At 37.2% G+C, this 20,902-nt stretch overlaps 1 protein-coding gene across 5 annotated transcripts in view; it reads left to right on the top strand.

The window, feature by feature from the left end:
* LOC110834055 (Low-density lipoprotein receptor repeat domain-containing protein cueball) overlaps positions 1-20,902 on the top strand; it is a 47,961-nt gene that overhangs the window by 13,859 nt on the left and 13,200 nt on the right. For 2 of the 5 annotated variants that reach the window (XM_087350317.1, XM_087350315.1), the window contains 5 exons: positions 12,289-12,498; positions 12,677-12,857; positions 14,079-14,450; positions 14,797-15,369; positions 16,777-17,122. In XM_087350317.1, the coding sequence (XP_087206443.1) occupies positions 12,775-12,857; positions 14,079-14,450; positions 14,797-15,369; positions 16,777-17,122 (1,374 nt within the window). In that variant the 5' untranslated portion in view covers positions 12,289-12,498; positions 12,677-12,774. Of the gene's footprint in view, positions 1-695; positions 927-8,834; positions 8,857-12,288; positions 12,499-12,676; positions 12,858-14,078; positions 14,451-14,796; positions 15,370-16,776; positions 17,123-18,803; positions 18,907-20,902 lie in introns of those variants that run through there. The other 3 variants (XM_022072843.2, XM_087350314.1, XM_087350318.1) reach the window with 3 other exon arrangements.

Raw genomic sequence — 20,902 nt, forward strand, 5'->3', positions numbered from 1 at the left:
CTTGTCTCGTACAATACAAAACTTGGACAGAAAAATCAGTTAGAAGTACATGGCTTCTGTCGGTAAATATTTTGGTCGCTGACCTGTCTTGATGGTATCAGTAGTTTCATAAGTCGTTATCTGCGGAACTTTTATTTTATCTTAATATTACATCCGTCTCGTGTGTTTTAGAGTTCACCAAATTATGCAATCTAATTGTCTTTCCGATGTTCATCTGTAGGTCTAATCTTCTGAAAGGTTGTGGCGTTCATATGAATGTGTCAGCTTTTATATTTTACTGGAGGGAATATTAATATAGTTACATTTATTTATTTATTAGTAAATAAAGAATTGAATTATTATGTTACTCCCTCCAGGAAAATGTGAAAGTTGAGACAAAAAAATCATAAAATAATAATATGAACACATTTTGGAGAAAACTTGCTTATTTAATCTCGCTATTCTACTGTTATTGTGTACATGGATCGTTGACGGTTCTAAAATTCTAGTTACTTTTAATTTATGCTTGTTTTATAGCAGTTTAGAATAATTAAAACAATTTGTTTCTCTTGCCTTTACGAACAATGTACGCAGTCCGTATTGACATGGAGGGCGAATGACCTTGACTGGACCAAGCGGGAATGGCAAATAATATTTGTTAAGGGTGCTGTAGGAACCAAATATTTTGAGTGACTTTCATGTTAATGATTCCTCAGTCCCAACAGATTGATACTGGAAGAATATCATCTGATTGGCTGTACCGTATTCTTACAAACCCTTCCGAATTCACCATTCATCGCCATGCGGCCTCTAGATAGAGAAGTTACCAACGCTTCGAAGGAACATGCTGCATCTTTATTCAGGGCTTAAGCCTGCTCCTCCGATATGTTGTTTACCTACAAGTTCACACGACGTGGCGTCCCAGAAAACTACAATCGACGTTTTGCGTAAGTTGCGCGTATGAAAAAATACTGGATACGTGACGTTCAGTGATATTATGGGTGGAAACTGATTACAAGTCTACCCAGTCGCTTGGTACACGTGACTGAGTATTGTTCTTACTTCCCAGTATTGTGGGAAGCTGAACTGCCATAATATTTGTACACATCCTAATACCTAATTAAGTTTCTTAATACATGGCTTAAGCAGTGCAAACATTTGACGATGATTTTGTATTGTGTCTTTGGCTTAACGTCCCACGGTTTTGCGAGGCTGTAATATCTCTTGTGATATTTAATAGCGTAACTGAGAAGAAGCAGTCGTTGTGTTTCTCAGCGATGCTGTGTCGACTTCAGAGACTATGTGATATCGTTATGGTAGATTGGTTACGAACAAGCTGATGCGGTAATATCTCTCAAAATATTTATAGAGTAACAAATCGTCGAAATTCCAACAGGGCGCTTCGTGAATAGAAAGGAAGAATGTCAACAACCTCTGTACCAGCGAAGCTGTGTGAAGTTTCAAGGCGTCAGACATTCTCTCACCGGAATTGATTATACGCGAGGATTAGCTGAGATACGACCGTGTCCTATTTTAATGTAATTCGAAAGTAATTTAGATGGCGGAAGGAAACGTCTGAAATTTCGCTTTAAGATTCAGCCTCAGAATTTTCCATTTTTAGTTCAGTGTGACTGACTCTGACCCGCTGGCCGCATTTTTGCTACGCCTGCATCTTGGGGGACGGTCGTGTGTACAGTCAACACGAAATACCGGTCTCTTACGTCATTGGACCTTTCATTACTGAATGGGTATATTGAATTGCAAATTGCATATACACTAATGTAGTTAAAGCCTTATTTAATAAATTACCGCAAGTTCTGCGAAGTTAAAGAATAACGTGTAATTTTTCTTCCCGTGTTTCCTGTCAATTTTCCATCAGGTCTTGTGGACATTTAAACAAACCAAACTCTGGAATATAGGAAAATTTAAACACACTTGTAAGCATAGATTTGTCCCTTTTTGTGTGTTCAGTAGCATATTTAGGCAGTCACGAGTAACTTAAGGCCTGGATGTATGTCCACTGGACCGATAGATATTTAAGCAAAATTTTGGATCTGAATAAAACAATAGAGAAAAACCTGCTTGTAGCAGAAGATAAGACAGTTTATGTAAAATATTGAACAGTGGTTATGTTCAGAACCGCATGGGAAGGTGTCCTCTTGCAAAATACGACATATTTTTATTCTTTCTTTCTTTCTTCCTTCCTTCCACTTTGTTCTTTGGTGCACAAAATGATTTCTGCCTTTCTTTTGTCCGCGGCTGGAGTCAATTAATTTACATTTTCAGTAGGAATGAGTGGGCGTTCCTTCGAAAATAAATTCCATGAACGGAACAAAATTATTTTCAAAATACAATAAGTTTTCAAGTAGACCGTCTGTTGTTTTCCTTTCTATTTCCGCGTTCTGAAGTTTGATTATAGGAAGTTTTCCGATAAAAAAACAATTTCAGTCCCATCCGTACTCGCCCTCAAACATGTCTTATAGTGACTTGATGTTATAAAACTCCGTCTGGTGTGATGAACCTATTTCAAGAAACAGTGCAACTTGTTTGCGCCGGTTGTGTTCCATCAGGCGTTCAGTGACTGGGTTGCAGAGGTTGTTACGTTTTTATCCACGGTTTTCACAAATTTTACGTCCGTCTAATATAATAAGTTCTGTGACGCTTATAACATACACGGTCATGCACTAAAAACACCGGAAACAGTACTGCATATCGTATTGTACCAGGACCACTCACTTCTGTGGTAACAGATTCGAGGTTGAATATTTATTTAATAGCGTGGCCTACAGTTATTTCAGCCTGTCTTGAAATAGCACATGGCCACATACCCGATACTCGTCACGTTAATCAAATTCAAGCCACATCTGAATTTAATGGTGAGCACAATAATTGCAGTTTATATTTAATAATGAACTTACGTTATTTTAAATACGGCAAACAAGAATATTTATGCTACTGAAATTTTGTTTGAAACAATAGAATTGTTGTTTCTTTTATGGTTGTAACGCCTGAAGATGGAGACAGTATGCTCCTCCGCAACGTTGGTATCTACCTACAGGTTCACGCAGAGTTTCAATCCATAATGCAAACATCGACATCTTCACCGCCGTGAGAACTTAAGGTGTAATTAAAAATAAGTACAGTTGTTCATTGGAAATTTGGTTCTATCTGTGCATACAATTAGCACCGTGAACTGCCTTTCTTAAATCGGTCGCAGTTGGTAAATTAATTAAATGTATTGATCTTTGTAAAGTTTTGTTTTTCATTTTCATTCTTCGAAGGACCGTTAGAATTAAACAATAATTCTAACCAGTCATCGTGTTTAAGAGAGACAGAACACGTGGTTCTACTGATAGAAATGAAAACTGTTGACCGTTGATTGACCACTTGATGCTTTCGCTTGTGGCTGTGCATTTTTTACTTTTAACACGTGTTTTATTATTTGCTGTTTACCGCGAGACTTGATGCCAACAATTCGTATCTTACGATAACTAGGATGATCGATTATTGATCCATAGGTTGTATGACTGATGTCAGATTCTTTGGTTGTTTGCGCTTATATGGAGAATAGTGACATGTTATTATAGGAGGCGGATGTGATAATGAATGGCGAATGGGTAAATATCTGGCAGGAGGCGATTGTGGCTCGCCTTGGCGTCCTTGTTCCTCGTCAGTGGGAGTCTCACAATTTGTAATCATAGAGTAGGATCTTTATGCTACGAGGCGCGTGTCTGTCTGGCTAGGCTACAAAATCATGGGTTGAAATAATCACAATGTTTCAAAAACTGGATTCATAGCAATTTTATGGAGACCGGAAAGGTCAGTAGATGAACTTAGAAGAAAATCACAAATTGGGAGAGAAAAAACGTTCTCCAAGTACGAGGCTGGTCTACAAAGTAAGTTTCCCTGGGGCCGTTTAAAGAAACAAAACACAATTTCATGGAAATATTTATTGCAACAGATACAGCAAGTGTCCAGCTATTTTTCAACATATTCGCCACCGGAATTGAGACATTTGTCATACCGTGGGACCAACTTTTGAATACCTGTGTCGTAGAAGTCTGCCGCCTGGGATTGGAACCACTGTGTGACAACCATCTCCGCCTCTCTGTCATTCTCAAAACGCTGACGCTGACCGGACAGGAATTTCTTGAGGTGTAGGAAAAGATGGAAATCACTGGGAGCGAGGTCCGGGCTGTAGGGTGAATGATTAAACACCTCCCAGCTGAACTCCTGCAGGAGACTTGCTGTCCGTCGAGCCGTGTGTGGCCTAGCGTTATCACTGACCGCACTTCACAGTCGGCGGGAGCTGGAATAAGAACCTCCATCTTCAACAGCTGCAACGATGCTACTGTGAGAACGCGGGAAGTGCCGTTAGTGCATGCGCCATGCTACGTCATTGCTCTATCACGTACGCACAGTCGCTTCGCTCAATATAAGGTTTGCTAGCTGTGGGACGAGTGGGAAACTTACTTTTGGGACGCGCCTCGTAACTGTCAGTATCTTCGTGGTAGCAAAACCTGCAGGTCCAACACCGACAACAACAAAGCCCGCCATCGGCTATGATCCTGGGCCAACTCCATCCGTTTACTAACAGTTCTGTAATGACAAAAGTTTTTCAAGGCTCTGGGACCAGTCTTCCGAAACACTGAGGGCCCCGACCCCCATGATTCAGACGAATGATACTTCATTCCCCAATCCAACTACAGGTGGCAACTCGTTCTGTTGGGAGATTCCCGTGAAATGTTAATGCAGGTCAGAATGTTATGAATCACAGTGAAGAAAGTTCAAGGTCTCTATAAAAAGAAAGACGTCTGGCTACTTGGCTGGCACTGGTGCAGTGAACCTTATATGCCTCTAGATCATGACGCTGTATCAATTATAGAATATATTTAACGTTAAGTGATTCACTTTATACAGCAGTTTCTTTCTCTCGTTAGGTGCCTCAGCAACCAGAAGTTGCAAAAATGCACCTGTTCGTTTAGCCATGTCTGCCCGTCCGCATGCAACGGCTGTAGAACGTCAGAACGAATTTTTGTTTTTGCTATTGTGGAGTGTTTCTTCAGTTTGTCAACACATTCCAGTTTTAGTTCAGATCAGTCTACAGTAACAGGCTGTAAAGTTAGGATGAGGCGAGGACGCCAGAATTGTTATGCTTTGCGTAGGTCTTGCATTTGTAAAACTCCGGATGATATGCGATGGCGAAACGGAGGTTGTCCATTCCAGGTCTAGAGGAAGCCCAGAAAACCATGAACCTCGGAAGATGCTGTATGTCTCCTGGCCAAAATTCGGACTGTGCGAATTCTGTCGAATAATTTATAATATATCTGGTTTATCTACTTTAACTTCGAGTCAGTTATAGATGTCAAATGGGGTAGTAAGCCGATTACACAGGGTGAATCGGAAAGGATACATTTAGTGAGTTATTCGCTCGAGGGATTTGAGAAGACACAATTATTTATTTTAATCCGTCTGATCACAATATAATTTTTTATTTAAAATTTCTTATAATTAAGATAATAAAATATCATTCATGTTCCATATCGATTGATCGATTTACATTTCGGAACATTTACACAACATGTTTCGGTTTTTATAAAACCATCATCAGGTGTAAAATATATCTAAGAACTTAAAACTCAATTATGATTTCTGTAGTTTTTTGGTGATGTTTCATTACGTTTGTTTTTCCATTTTTGGGCGAAGGTGTTGTTTTTCTTAAATGTTATTAGATGTACATATCGGCCAAAGATGTAGGAGTGAGTGTCCCGATATGTCCAGAAGTACTAGTGTCTTCGAATAGGTGTGGGTTAATACTGACTCACGTCAGGACGGTTGAAATTCGAATTCGTATGCTGATGTGAGTATCCAGAATATTCGTAGACAGCACTTGTGTTTGCCTCCAAAGCAAAGAAAATAGCGAGGGGCCTCTGCTTGTTGTCTGTGAATGCTTGAATGTGTTAAAACTAAGACGTAGCAGGAGAAAATACATTAATTCTGTTGACAGAAGCGAAGGTAAAAAAACACGGCAGTGATTATCATTTAATTTCTTGGTGGGGTGGGACTCATCTGTTGGAGGAGTGTGTTGCTGAGATCAAGAAGTGAAGGGAACCAATGATCTTACAGAACTCAAGACCGTGTCTGAAATTGTATTGACTTGCAATCATCTGATGTCCGTCGGGCAAAGGAAGAATGAATACAAATCAGTTGGTTGAGACAGTCACTGAACCAGTTTGTTGACAGCCATTGAAATTTTATTACTGAAGAATGTATCGCTAAGTGTTTTGATTTAAATGAAGTTAAACTGAAGAAGTGTGTCTGAAACCAGGCAACAGTAAGTAAGGGATGGGAGATCATAGTTTATTTCGAAGATAGTATTAACTCGGCATTGCCTATGCAGGGTGAGGATAATGTCGGACTGCTCGGTTTCATTTCTTGGGGATTGATGACGTGGATAAATCATATGCAATACCAAGTAACCTAGAAATACATGATGCTGACCAAGTGGGGCCAGCTGTTACGAGAGCCATTTTATAATGGAGTGGTTATGTTATTAGATAAGAACGTCTTCAGTTCGGCGCCAAATTTGCGATAAGCTTTGTAATCTGTGAGGCGTAAACGGCATTGAAGGATTTTTTCCTCTATGAAATGCGCATCATTCTCCGAGAAGAAAAATATAAAATGTGAGCTTTTCTGCAGGGAGGGACGGGAAGAGATATTTCATGAACCTCAAACACCAGAACACGATCCAGACACTGTAAAACGCGTGTAACAATGCTGAATAAAATTGGCAATAGTATGTTCAAAGCTTCTTTGTAAACTCTGATTATTTGCGTACCAAATGCCGTGTCTCTTGTAAAAAATTGAGTATTGTAATTTCTCCCGAGATTAAATTCCTTTTCATCAGATAATTTCTTTTGTTTGAATTCTTCGGGTTGGCTCAGTCATGAGAATCCTGGTTCTTAGGCCTGTGTTGTGTGTATGGACAGTCAACTCGTATCGGGACCTACAAAATTGGAATGATTGGCTTGGTTTGTGCACACCATGAACTACTGGTATTAATCATGCTAAATAGCCTAAAATACGTTTATCCACTGAGCCCTACACACAGCTACTGGGGTTGAGTTGCTAGTTCAGTTAACAGGATATTAACTTATTAGTCGTTGGGAAAAAGAAATCATGGATCAAACAGTAAAAAGTTTTAGTTGCGGGAAGAGACATGGGAATAAGAACACTGGTTGTCAAGAGTGTTTGTTGTTAAGGTTCATGGTAAGAAGAATCCACTTATGAGACATACTCCTTCGTAGATGGGAGGATAATATTAAGGTGGATATTAAAGAAATAGGATTTAAGAATGTGGAGTGGATTAATGTGGCTCAGGATAAAGACCAGTGGCGGGTTTTTGTGAAGATGGTAATGAGCTTGCTAGTTCCATAAAGGTATAGTATTTATTTACTAGCTGAACAACTGTCAGCTTATCAAGAACGATTCTGCTCTGTGGAGTTGGTGAAGGAAATAATATGGATGCAGGTAGTAACAAATTCTAGATTGGTTGTGCAAACGAAGGTGGCGTTAGATAACGCTTCTTGAAAGTGTTGATGAACTAATCAAGTGACGAGGGCCTACTGTGTTGTTCCTTCCCTCCGGCCAGAAATAACTTTCCTGTTGGAAACTCTCCCTCTCACTGTTTTTAGAAACTAATAGCACATTTTGTCGTCTTTGACAGTATTTGCTCAGAAGTATCAGACTTCCACAGCATATGCTGAAATATAAATGTTATTTAAATGTGCATAAATTAATGTAATGTTACATATTTTAAAATTGCCCCTGCAACAGCTCATATCTGACACAGTTTTTGCAAGGAAAACTTACATTAATGGCAGTGTTTCAAAGCCAGTAGCATGTGTGACACTTGAACGTAAAGCAGTAGATAAGGCTCACGATTTTTTTTTCAAATCCTTCGGAATAAGGAAAAAGTAGTAGTACCTAGTCAATTTTAAAGGGTACTGATTTCTTGGACTGTGTCCATCGTCTATGTTTTTAAAAAGAACACGACGTTTCGGAAGCTGGATCTGCTTCCGTCCTCAGGAGTCTGAAATAATCGAAGGTGTCATTCTTATCATGCGTGCAGAGGTAGAATGCATCCAAACGACATATTCTAATTTTTTCTCCTGTTTGTGGGAGAGGATAAATTTGTTAACGTCGTGCGGTGCATTGTCTTCGAGTATCCATAGAAATTCGTACAGACGACCCGATTAGCATTGATACCTTGTTACCTGCAATCATCAGGCAGAAAGCAAGGACGAGCTACGTCACCTGTTGAGGTGGATAATTACGTGCAACTTTATACTGAGTGTGACGGCTGACTACCATATGTATCCAGCCTGTTAAAAATGTCGTTCATGATGTTCTACTTTTATTCAATGACACGTGTTTCAGTTGCGGAGATCATGGATCATTAGGAATGGGTTTTGAAGGAGAGGCGTTCGTGGTCTGTTTGAAGGTGGTGTTTCGAGAAACCCAAAGGCAAATCTATAGGTAGCGCGTAACGCTTTTTTAAATAACCGACAGCCTTTACGAGATTCGAAGCAAGCACCTTCCAAGTAAAGATTTTAGTATTACCGCTACACCAACCTGCCGAGTCCTAAGGTAATAGAAGTTCTTGAAAGAGCGTAGGAATAGCAAATTTGTTGTCCTGGTTGCAGCGGCGAATGGAGGATTCGCGAGTCTATCCACTACAAGTGAGTGAGCCTCTGGTCATGGCTTTTACAAAAATAGCTCGTGGCATTTTGTAAGAAATGTGTCCAGCGAACAAAGTTGAAGGTACACGCTGGTGTCTGAGCTAGCTGCATTCTTTAGCGACGCAGAAATAGTCAGGTGAGGACTCCGGGCTATCAAATGTTTAATCAGCCTACTTTGTTTCAGATACTTTCGAATGATTTACTATCTTCAAGGCGCACGTTATTAAGTGTTTTAATCCTGATTTAATTGAACGTTAATTCCGAGGTTAAATAAAATTGTATGTTATTCAGGTTTTTTGATAATGAATGTAGTTCATGTATGTTGGCGGGAGGGTGGCCTTGAATGCAAGCGTTCAGTTTCAATCTAATTGCTTTTCGTATGTTCGTTTTTTTAACTGGATTTGCCCTCATTTTAGTTTCGTGTATTTCTAGATTCAGTACGAAACAATACAACAGTGACTTTAAAGGTGTGAAATGTGTCGTATATTTGTGTTCAGTCTGTACAGTATACCAACATTTTAATTTCCCATATTCGAAATAATTATCTTTGCTATTTTAAGTTTCAGCCCCATTTTTGTATTACAGAGCGTTACAAATGTAAACCACACATTTATCACGCCTACTTCTTATTGAACCTATATTTGAAAATTCTATTCCTTGATTTCATGTCTTTTTTAGCCGCGAAGTTCCTTGAGAAATCGTAACGTCCGGCTGGATAGACTGAATTTGTCAGTCAGTTGGTATAAATAGGCAATTAATGGATTGACACTCATTTTGACACTTCAGTAGCTGTCGAGAGAGATAGTTTATAAGTGGCAGTCGAAATTCCTACGACCCTACTCTTGTGTTTCAAGAAACTAGTTGAAACCAGGTCGAGACGAACTCTCGACTGTCAGAAGTCATGAGTTATGCCTACCCAACTTTGAATCGCTTAATATAAACTTCAGTTGAATTTCTTACATCTAAGCTCTGTTTATTTTATTTTATGACAGATATTAGGGAATATGACACCTCGTCTCCATCGACTTGCTGCAGAACGTCAGAACACTTTAGAAATAATTTTAGGTCAATCGAAATAACAGAACGTGACTTTTTGTAGGAATAGGCAATAAGGTTCGTGGAGCCTAACATGAGAACCCTTTCAGAAGCTTCTCTTGTGAATGAGGGCTGTACATCGCTGGCTGCGCAACGCTTTCTAGACATACTACCAACGTTACTGCTCCAAAAGATCGTACCAATTCGTTTCCATCACGCATAGATTACGTGATTAATGCTGTGGTTTTTGTCTTGATCTTATTTGCATGGCATTTGAATGTAAATATTTTGATAAGTGTAATTTAAATTGTATTAAGATTATGTAATAAGATTGTAACCTATTTGATGAATCCCAGTTTAGGTAAGGACGCTATAAAATATTGAAATGATTTTGCAATTAATATTCTTAACAATTCTTAAAATAACACTAAGACACTGGCTTTAAAGGACAATTTTTAGCCAGAACAAATAGCTTGTTTTAACTTCTGCTTCATAGAACAATATTAGCTTAAGTAGGATTTGAGGTTCCCATGGCGGCAAGTATGAAGATGGTTGTGTTATGGGTTGTTGCGCCGTGTAGCCGGACTACACGGCGCAAAAACTTAGAAGACAGCCATCATCAAATATTAGCGTACACGTATCTTGACTGAATAAATATCAGTACACAGATGATTAGACGAACACAAGGAAGGAAGCGGAGAGTAAGTGTGTAAAGGAAAAGCTGTTCCACTATTACTTCACGAAAGTTATTCCGGAGAGACTTAAATTTGAAAATTACAAACGAAATTGCCTTTATTTAATACACTAGAATAGACTCACTTAGAAGTGAAGATAAACGTAATCAACGAATGATCGGAGAAGGTGGTCTTCTGAGTTGTAGCACCGTGTGGTATCGTAAAGTTCAGCAACGTTTGCCCTGATGATGGAGGCAGCAAGGATCTCTGAAACGTTTGTTGACTTCTGCCAGACTACACGGTACTACAACCCTGGAGGCAACCATCTCCGGTCTCTCCACCTTGAAAACCTCAAATCCTACAATGTATGAACTTTTTTTTAAAATTTTTGTTACAAACGATATAACGAGAAGCACTACTGTGACAAGTTTCTTATTTAAGCGTAAAGGTCGAAATGATTTCGGCAGACGAAACGGAAGCTCAGTGGTCATTTTTGAAGCCAGAGGCAGACACATATCTTTACTGCTACTGCTGCTATCAGAATCACAATGACCACAACTACTATTTGTTGTGACAGTGATAATGAAATATTAAAGAGAATGTGGTACACATTTGAAATGTTTAAATTATAGACATGTTATGATCTGTAGAGTTTAAGGTTCTGATGGCTGTCTTCTGGGTTGTAGCACTGTGTAGTCTGGTAGAATTACGAGGCTACATATAAAGTGCCTGTGTGAATGCACATTGCCTTGCCTCTGCTACTATATACCCTTATTGGAACTGTGATTAGTTAAGGGGTGGTTAACTTTACATTTGTTTCTTCAGCCCCTATTTCTTATCCGAAACGATCGGTTATTAGTACCTTAATTGTGTTATCATGTGTATTAAGCTGACACGAGCAAACGTCACTACTTAAAAGTAGTTAGATACAAGTCTGCGCATAGTGAGTAAAGCTTACACAACAACCAGCACTCTTTATTCCAAATGCATGCTAGTATACAAATCACTTTGAACATTTTAAATTTGATATTTTTATTTCAAAGAATATCTGAAAACCTTTACTGTACAATTTGTTCTTTTAGTGTGAAATCAGTTTTTGATGTAAGTAACTTCTGTAATATGAGACTGAATAAGATTTCAGACATCCTGAATTTTTTAAAGCAGTTCCATCTTTGCACTGAGTAGTCTGTGTCCTTCATGGAGTTGTAATATAAATAAATAAAAAATATTTTGTCACATTTATTGTGGTATAGGTGAATGCATTTTTATTTGCAAGTATCCCACTTATACATGAGTTGAAGTGATGTGGATTTAGAATATTGGTTGAAATATAAAGCACATTCTGAGATGAATAATTGACTGAGTTTAAATTCTAAGGCTGTGTGGTGGATTGTCTCCAAATTGTCAAGGGTTTTTATGGTTGTGAATGTTTCGCTGTAGAGTCGAGGTGTCTTTATAAAATATGTTTTGTGGGTCAATATACTGTTCAGTTTAGTAATATGGGCATTTTCACGTATTCATTTCATAGTTGTATAATAATATTATTATTATTATTATTATTATTATTATTAAGTGTTCTGTCTTACGACAGGTCCATTGCTCTGCTCAAAAAGAGCTCTCCAGTTTTCCCTATTCTCGGCTTCTCGTTTTAATTCCTGGAACGTCATCTTCTTTCCTTGTTTAAGATTGTAGTTATATAATACAAAAATAAATAGGAATTTGTTCTGTATAAACTTAAACAGGATTATTTGGCTTCAGAAGTTGCAAAAAAAGTTTAATATTTATTTAGGGAAACAAGAACACAAGATTTGCTCCTTAAAGAACACAATTGAGTAATGCACATAAATTTATCTTTCCAGATATTGCTGTTGTAACAACAAATGAAGTTGACTTGTTCAGTAGCACTGGTAAAATTGTAGGAAAACTACCTAAACCAACTGCAGACCTTCAGTCGCTGGAGTTCGACCCTGTACACCAAGTTCTTTTCCTTAGTGATGACACTAATAGCAACTACAGTGTATTTACTCTCAGTCTCCATGGAAACCAAGATCTGAGACCATTCATCAAAAGTAAGTACCTCACTGTCCTTTTATTTTCATCCTGAACATGACACTGATACAAAAATTAGCACTGAAAATCAGAAAATTAAGTAGCCTGTTTAAAATATATTTTTTTCTGAGGATGATTGTTTTCACTGCTGATCAAGATGACATTGTATTAATTTAAATTCTTTTACATTTTTTATAGGAGCTGACAATCATAAGGTACGAGATATTGCATATGATGTGGTTTCTGATTCTCTCTACTGGACTGGCGAGACAGCCATATATTGGTACACAAGTTCAATGAACAGTGAAGAAGGAACTATTCTCCATAAGCTTGGTGCCTTAGAATTTCCACATGGAATAACTGTAGACAGCTGCAGGAGGTAAACCCTCCATCATTACTGTGCTGTGTGTTGGTCCATTTTCGTCAAAATTAAACTTTCATCTAGTGATCATGTATAAGCATAAAGATTTTTTCATACTCTTGTTCTGAATTATTGACAGTAGAACATAACTACTTGGATCAGAATCCTTCTTGAGAAACAGGTAGTCTCTCAGCTGATGAAGAAATGACCCACCTTTTTTATCCTAAAAGTTTGTGATTATATTCACATGAGCCTGCCGTGGTTCCTATCCTGTAACAGATGAATTCCATGCATACCCTCTCACCTAATTCCCTTAATATTTTTTTTAATATTGTCATCCCATATATGTATAGGTTGTCAAAATAGTCTTTTCCTTTGAGGTTTTCCAGGCAAAATTTTGCGCACACTTCTCATTCTTTCTCTCTCTCTCTCTCCCCCCCCCCCCCCCCCCATGCATTTGCCTATCTCATCCTCTTTGATTTCATGATCCTCAACAGTGGGTGAAGAGGATAAATTATAAGGTTCCTCATTACTTTTTTCTTTTCTTCCTTCTTCTTTTCTCTCTCTTTTTTTCCTCCTCCCAGCCTCTTTTTGCCTCCTCTCTCTTAGGTTCAAATTCTCCTAGGCACCCTGTTCTCAAACACACTCAATCCATGTTTTTCCCTTTACTTGTACCAAATTACAAGCAAAATTAGGTTTGTATCTTTTAATCTTTACAGTTTCAGGAAACAGTCTTGAGCAGCATGGCAGTAAGCGTTCCCTGAATTTAGTCTGCACTTAATTTGTTTGTGAAAATAATTTTGTTTTGACAGAGCACAGCATTTCAGTAATCATTTGTGCTTTGTCTATCTTATTGGGAGTTCCTGGAGAGAAACATGACTGGCTACAGGCTTGGTGACCAGGGTTTTGTTTTCAACAGGGGAAGGGATTCCCCCCCCCCCCCCCCCACAGCATCCAAACTGCCTCTGGGGCCCACTTCGCCCTGGGAGTACAGTGGCTGAAGTATGAAGATGACCAATCGTCTATACCTAGTGCTGATTTAAAGAACATGTGGAACTCTACCTCCTCTCCTCCATACATTTTCATATGATGGTACATGTGCATAGGAACAATGTACTTGGTATCTTGGGAGTTATTACAGTATCTGTAATTTTGACATCAATAATTTGGCAACCAGTGCTGTAATAATTTATAAAATATAAAACTGCATACATTCTGTATATTTTTATATTATGGCAGGTACCTGTACTGGACAAATAGCTACCATCTCAAACCAACAATTGAACGATCATTATTAGATGGTACTAAAAGGGAAGTTATAATAACTAAGGACCTTTTTCAACCTATGGGCATAGCTGTAGATGAGTTAGAAGGCAAGATATACTGGAGTGATGATCAGGCTGGCATCTATTACAATATAAAGCGAGCAGATCTTGATGGCAGTAATAGTGAGACCATCATACATGGCACACACCATGAACCATTCTTTCTGACTATTCATTTACACAACATCTATTGGTCTGATTTGATATACAATGCTATATGGAGTATGCCCAAAAAACCTACTAAAGGTGAACAACCTACAAAGATATACCAATACAAAGATGGCAGGTAAGATAATGATGGGACTGTTTTGCTGTTAAAGATTACATATTTAACTGAGTTATTTAGGGAATTCACTTATATATATATATATATATATATATATATATATATATATATATATATATTGGTAAAATGTATCATTTCTCTGTGACTTTCTATCAGATAATTTCTTAATCACATTTTTAACACTATCCTGATTTTCTATCAGAATGTTTTCCCATCACTTCTTACTTCATTCTATTAAACAATTAATTTTTGAAAATGTACTCATATATAATGTTGAACAATAATTTTGATACAGTATTTTGAGCTTTCTGTTTTGTCTATGAAACATCTTGTCGTCACTTTACAGGACACCACAGGGAATTGTTGCTTGGTCTGATGGCAGAATAGTGGATTGCGAAGTTGAACGAACGGTAACAGTCCCAGCTGAGTTTCCAAACACGAGTGAAGGTTTTATGAGTGATGGACCAATAGGAATTGGAGCATCTGAGTCGTCAGTGAAGGAAACGGCAGCAAGTTCAGACTATTGTCTTAACTCTGGTCTGTTACTTGCAGAAGAAAGAAGGAATGCAATATGCCAGTGTCCTCAGGGGTATAGCGGGGAACGTTGTGAAGTGTCATTATGCCACAATTATTGCTTAAACAATGGTATATGTGAAATAGATAATAATAGCTTACCAGTGTGCATTTGTGTACATGGCACAAATGGATCACGTTGTGAACAGCATGTATGCAACAGCTATTGCCTTAATAGTGGCGCGTGTGAAGTGGACAATAGAGGACAGCCCTCGTGCAGATGCAGAGGTAATTTCAGTGGTGTTCATTGTGAGGTAATGGATGCAGGGCATATGTGTCGGTCACAATGTCAACAGTTTGGACAACTGTATGTTCCTATAGATGGAGGAAACACACCAATGTGTATGTAAGTATACTTACAGAGCTGAACTAAATGTAGGATTCAGCTTATTTTGGTTAATGTAAGAAAGCACTAGGCTTCCATGTTTGCACACGTATGTGTAAACATGCATGAGCATACACACACACAGCTTTTGCCGTAGGAATGACAATGGGCAGGTTCTATTCAAGGATTTTGGGTCTGACTTGTATCTGCTAGGTATCCAGTTTGAATCCAGCCAGGTATTAATAACAGATATTTTTACTGACATGTTTAATTTGTAAAGTGAACATAATGTATCACATTGGTGAACATGTGCTGAGGATGGCGTAAGTGGCCAAAATGTGTGTACAGTACGCGACTGTAATCTTGAGACTTGCAAGGAATGCAGGAAGTCCGAAGTGTTAAAGGCAGACGCTATCTTTCCTCCTTCACCCCACTTCCTCACCCTGCAAGTCTTACAGTCGTGGACTATATGTAATAAAGAATTTAATGTTAAGTGGTAGCAGATGAAAGTATTAATTATAATTTTAACATTAAATGATCTAAGTCTGAATTAAATACTCTAGTTTGAGTGACTTAAATGCCAATTTACTCCATTTGATTTGTATGCTAATTTGCTAGATGTCACTTATTTCTCTTCAGAGTATGTTTGGTCACAATATTCATCCTTTTTTCAGTTTAACACTTGGAAAAGTACTGCTACAAATTCTAGTTAAAGCTCTCCAGTGATTTAAATAAAAGTATCTGTGGCCTGAAAATACCTTAAAATATAAAGAATTGTAGGAGGCAAAGCAGAACATGTGTAATATTTTCTTTTGACCTAGAGAAAAAATGAAGTTTGAAGGTGTTTCAGAACACAGTGCTGCGTAGAATACTTGGACATAAGAGAGAGGAAATAAAGGAACAGGAGGATAGCAAAACTGCACAATGAGGATCTTCATAATTTGTATGCCTCACTAAATATTATAAAGGTGATTAAATCAAGGTGAATGAAATTGGCAGGACATGTAGCATGTGTGAGAAATTCTTACATTATAGTGAAAAAACCTTAAAAGAAGTAGCCTCTTGGAAGGCATGTGAGAGGATAATATTAAAATGGTTCTTAAAGTAATAGTGCATGTGCTTGCACATGTGTGTACACACCTGATCTATATGGCGCAGAATAGGGAGTAGTGGTGAGCTTTTACAAACAGTGTCACAAACCTTTGGGTTGCTTGAAAACTGGGGAAATAGCTTTGAAAAGCTTTGCAATTATTAACTCTTGACTTAGCTCCATGCAATTAGTGCAGTAGTTTTATTACTGCTCACTGTGTCTGGTTTACACATTTCCTTTCGCAGTGTGAAATATTAATTACGAAATAAATCACTAATGCTTAATATTTTACACAGAATTGAAACAACAGTGCTTCTGTATTTGATATTTTTGTACAGGTGTCCTTCAACAGTGGGCACAGGCCAGTATGATTTGCTGCCACTGGAGAACAATTCATCTTCAACAAACAACACTCTGTCAAGTGCAGAGCTGAATCAGTTATGTATGCATGATAAAACTGCTGCTAGCTGGGTGTCAGCTGTACTGGGTTGTACGTGTGCATTACTGCTGGTTGCAATAGTCGTATTACTCAGGAAGGTATTCATTCTACGTAAGAGGCCTCGCATTAAGAAGCGGATCATTGTCAACAAGAATGTGACACCTTTAACCAGCTGTCCCCCTGTATCTCCAGACCAGTGTGAGATCACAATAGAAAACTGCTGTAACATGAATATTTGTGAGACAGTAAGTATATATTCTGCTTACCACATAAATAACTGTAATTTTAAGTGTCTGATAGTTTTAGTCTCTTTATAGCCAGCTTTGAACCCAAGGACTTAGGCATTGTGTTCTCAACCCATGGTCCACGGGCTGCATGTGGCGCAGTGTAGTCTTTTATGCAACCCACATGCCTATTTAGTAATATTGTATCACTCTGTATGATGAAGAACAGTTATTGCCTAAAAAATTAAATATTTAATTTTAAGTTAGTAATTAATAAAAATAAATCAATAAACTTGTTAAAATTATTGAGTAATATGTTAACCTATTTGCGTTACTGAACTTCGTTAGCAGCATATATTATAAATAACCATCAAGATTCGACTAATTGGCCTCATTTATAACTCGGTGGCCTACAAGTTGATAAGAAGGGTTCATGGTGTCACAGAAAACAGCTTTTATAGAAGCACTGAGGTTGCTAGAAATTATTATACGAATTTATTCTGGAAGTCAGGAAGGGGCAGAATACTAATTGTGATATCTGCTGTATGGTATTACTATGATAATACATAATCATGAAAATAAGTTATTGTAAAAAATTAACTTAAAAGAATAATAAAAATTATGGCTGCCATAATTAATGTGTTAATAATATTAGATGATTATTTTTAATTAAACAATTGCTTTATTGATTTACTGAGCTATCCTTCGTTTTCAGTTTCTGTCTCTTATTGCATGTTTATAATTTACTAATAATTTGGGTTTTAGTGAGTATATTAACTACTTAATTTACTAATAATGAGGAAGTTTGCTGATTAATTTTGAATAGGTTTTTCATTAAAATAATATTTGGCAGCCATAATAAAATAAATATGATACTATAGTATAGCTTTTCTCTTGTGGTATAAAACACATTCTAGAAATACAATTAAATCCACAAATTTGTTTTCTAATAATTTTAAAGTTAAAAAGGAAGGACAGTTGGTGGGGGGAGGCAGCGACACTGGGCATTCTGGCTCACTTCTCTGGTTATACTGGACCCTTACAGATGAATTACTTCTCTGAGTTGTTCTTCCATTTGTAGATTGGTTCAATGAACTTTAGCTTTTAAATGTTCGTACTGACTGATTATTCCGTTCACATAATTTAAGTCTGGCTACTGAATCGTATGGCTACAGTGATTGCAATTTTTTTGTTTTGTATATAGTTTCATTAATTTTGTAAGAGTTCTTGCTGTTCCTTCTTATAATCCCATTTGTTGTGTAAGACTGTTCAGGCCAAGCTTTGATTTTATCCAACTTTTCTTCTGCTGTTACTTGACAATGACATTTTGGCTTCCTGCCTTTTGATACACCAGTCGTTATTTTCATTACAATGCAGAACAACACAGTATTTATGAATTCCCTATGTAAGTAGGCTTTATTCTAGTGAATGATGGTTTGCTACAAATTATGCCTTGCTCCTATTGAAGTAACAGTGACTGGGAATGGTGTCAGCATGTCTTAACTGTATTCTTTCAAGTAAACACTGATGATTTTATGCAGCATTGGCTTCTTATGTGTTGTAGGAATGTTTAACCAAACTAACAACTGGGTCATGTTTCCTCATACTAACCATGATTCTGGAATATTAAAATCCAAAAGCCATGTACCTTTGGTTTCATATACCTGTTGTTACCTAATGTTGTGTGCAACATTTGGTGCAGATTGGCCCAGCCGTTTCAAATCCTCGGGGAAATCCACGAGCAAAATAATGAAACATGCTAGGTGATGGATGGACAAATGGACTACATATGTTAAATCAGTGTGGTATGTTCTGATTAAATTTTACAAAGATATTTGAACATATCAGACAGATATAAATTTAATAAACATGATCCGTTTTTTATTTGATTTGGTTGTTTTACTTAGGGTGGTTAGTACAAGTAAAAATATCAGAGGAATGTGTTTTATATTTTGGGAAAGAGGGCGCAGCAGTGTTCTAGGTGTAGCTGATTATAATACCAAATACCACACTTTATCGTATGTAAGATTTGAGGTTTTCACAGCGGTGAGTATGAAGATTTCTGTCTTCTGGGTTGTTGCGCTGTGTAGTCTGGTCGATGTTAACCAACGTTTCAGAGGTCATACTGCCTCCGTCATGTATGACCCCTGAAACGTTGGTTAACATCGACCAGACTACACAGCGCAACAACCCAGAAGACAGAAATCTTCCCTCTAAATCTTTATCCTTTGTAAGTCTTGTTTTTGCATATTTTGGATAGCTGGGGCCTTATGTTTGGGCTATATTAACATTTTATATCAAGAAGGCTGGGGAGGGGTGTGTGAAACATTTTAACTTTGACACTGAGGAAAGTAAGTCCCATTTTGCCTGTTATTAATTAAATGGTGCTCCTTGTGAGGGAAGTATGCATACTTTGCAGAGATACTAATGGTAGTAAGGAATTAAAAGACATAAACATAAAATGAAATTTATAAGTCTAAACTTTCCTTCCTAAAAAGTAACAAATTTGGTTAAAGTGCACATATTGTTTTCTGATTTAGTGTTTGACAATAATTAGCATAAACATGTTACTTCATTTGAAGAAAATGTACAGGAGATAAAATGTTTTGTTATAAAGATTACAAATTGTGTATTGTTTATCTTCAAAGGACATAAAAACATGCCTAAAACATAATTGAGCCTTCATGGCTGTGGTCTAAATTGTCTAATTTAGTTCAAAGTAAATTTCATTGTTAAATATTCATACATCTGAGGATTCTTTCTACAGAAGTGCTTGAAATGTTTATCCATAGAAAAGTTATGAAAATGGCTGTCTTCTGGAGTGTTGCACTGTGTAGTCTGATATTGACTGACAATTCAGAGGAGCATACTGCCTCCACTCGTCATCCTGATGAAGGAGATGGTACACTCCTCTGAAACACTGATTTATGACATTTTCAGATGACACATTGACAAATATGAAGAAACTGTTAGGTATGTAGTATTGAAAAATATACCAAAAGTGATAAAAGCAACTGAATGAAGATAAAATACAAAATAAATGTTGGTGTATTATGTTATTTTTATTTATGAATCAGAAACTTTACAGACTGCCTACACAAATGCACCATTACTGGATGTAATAAAATTTACAGTAATTCCAGTTTATTCATGTTTATACCTGCTGAAATCATTTTCAGTGTTTCTGAAATGTTATTTTATGCTTAAATTATGATTAGGTAATTTTGAAACGAAACTTGTATATGTCCTTTTGTTCAAAATGAAATTGTCATTGGATTAGTTAGCAGCTTTGTTACTTTCTCTCTGTAATTCATGATATTTAATATCTCAAGAGATTATTTGACTTTGTTTGAAATTTTAATGTATAAATTTAGAAATGGAAAGGCAGAATATAATAGCCTTTGTGTCCTGGATGTTACCGAACTTGTCATTACAATATTTTGATCAACTCTTTAATTGGTGCACATCCAAAACTGCATGCAGAGAAAGGTAATTGGCATTGAGTATCAATATATGAACTCACAATAGAAATGCATTCCTCTCGTATGGCTTCAGGGACATCATAAGGCATTTATTTTAACAAAGTGGAAGGTGCACAATATTTTAAATATATTCAGTAATTGACCTGGAATAACTGAGATACATTATTTTAAATCCTAATGTGGCCTGTTGCCATCCTGGTAAATGTGTGATATTAAAATTAAGGGGTATCACTGAACAGAGAAAAGTTTGAAGTTTGGTTAAACATTCTGGTTAAAACATTCTCAATCTTACTGAACTAATTTCAGGTAGTAATTTTTA

This window comes from Zootermopsis nevadensis, unplaced genomic scaffold (assembly GCF_977971745.1).
Source record: "Zootermopsis nevadensis isolate Lab colony 2312 unplaced genomic scaffold, Znev_1.0 Znev_ptg000017l, whole genome shotgun sequence".
Taxonomy (NCBI): domain Eukaryota; kingdom Metazoa; phylum Arthropoda; class Insecta; order Blattodea; family Termopsidae; genus Zootermopsis; species Zootermopsis nevadensis.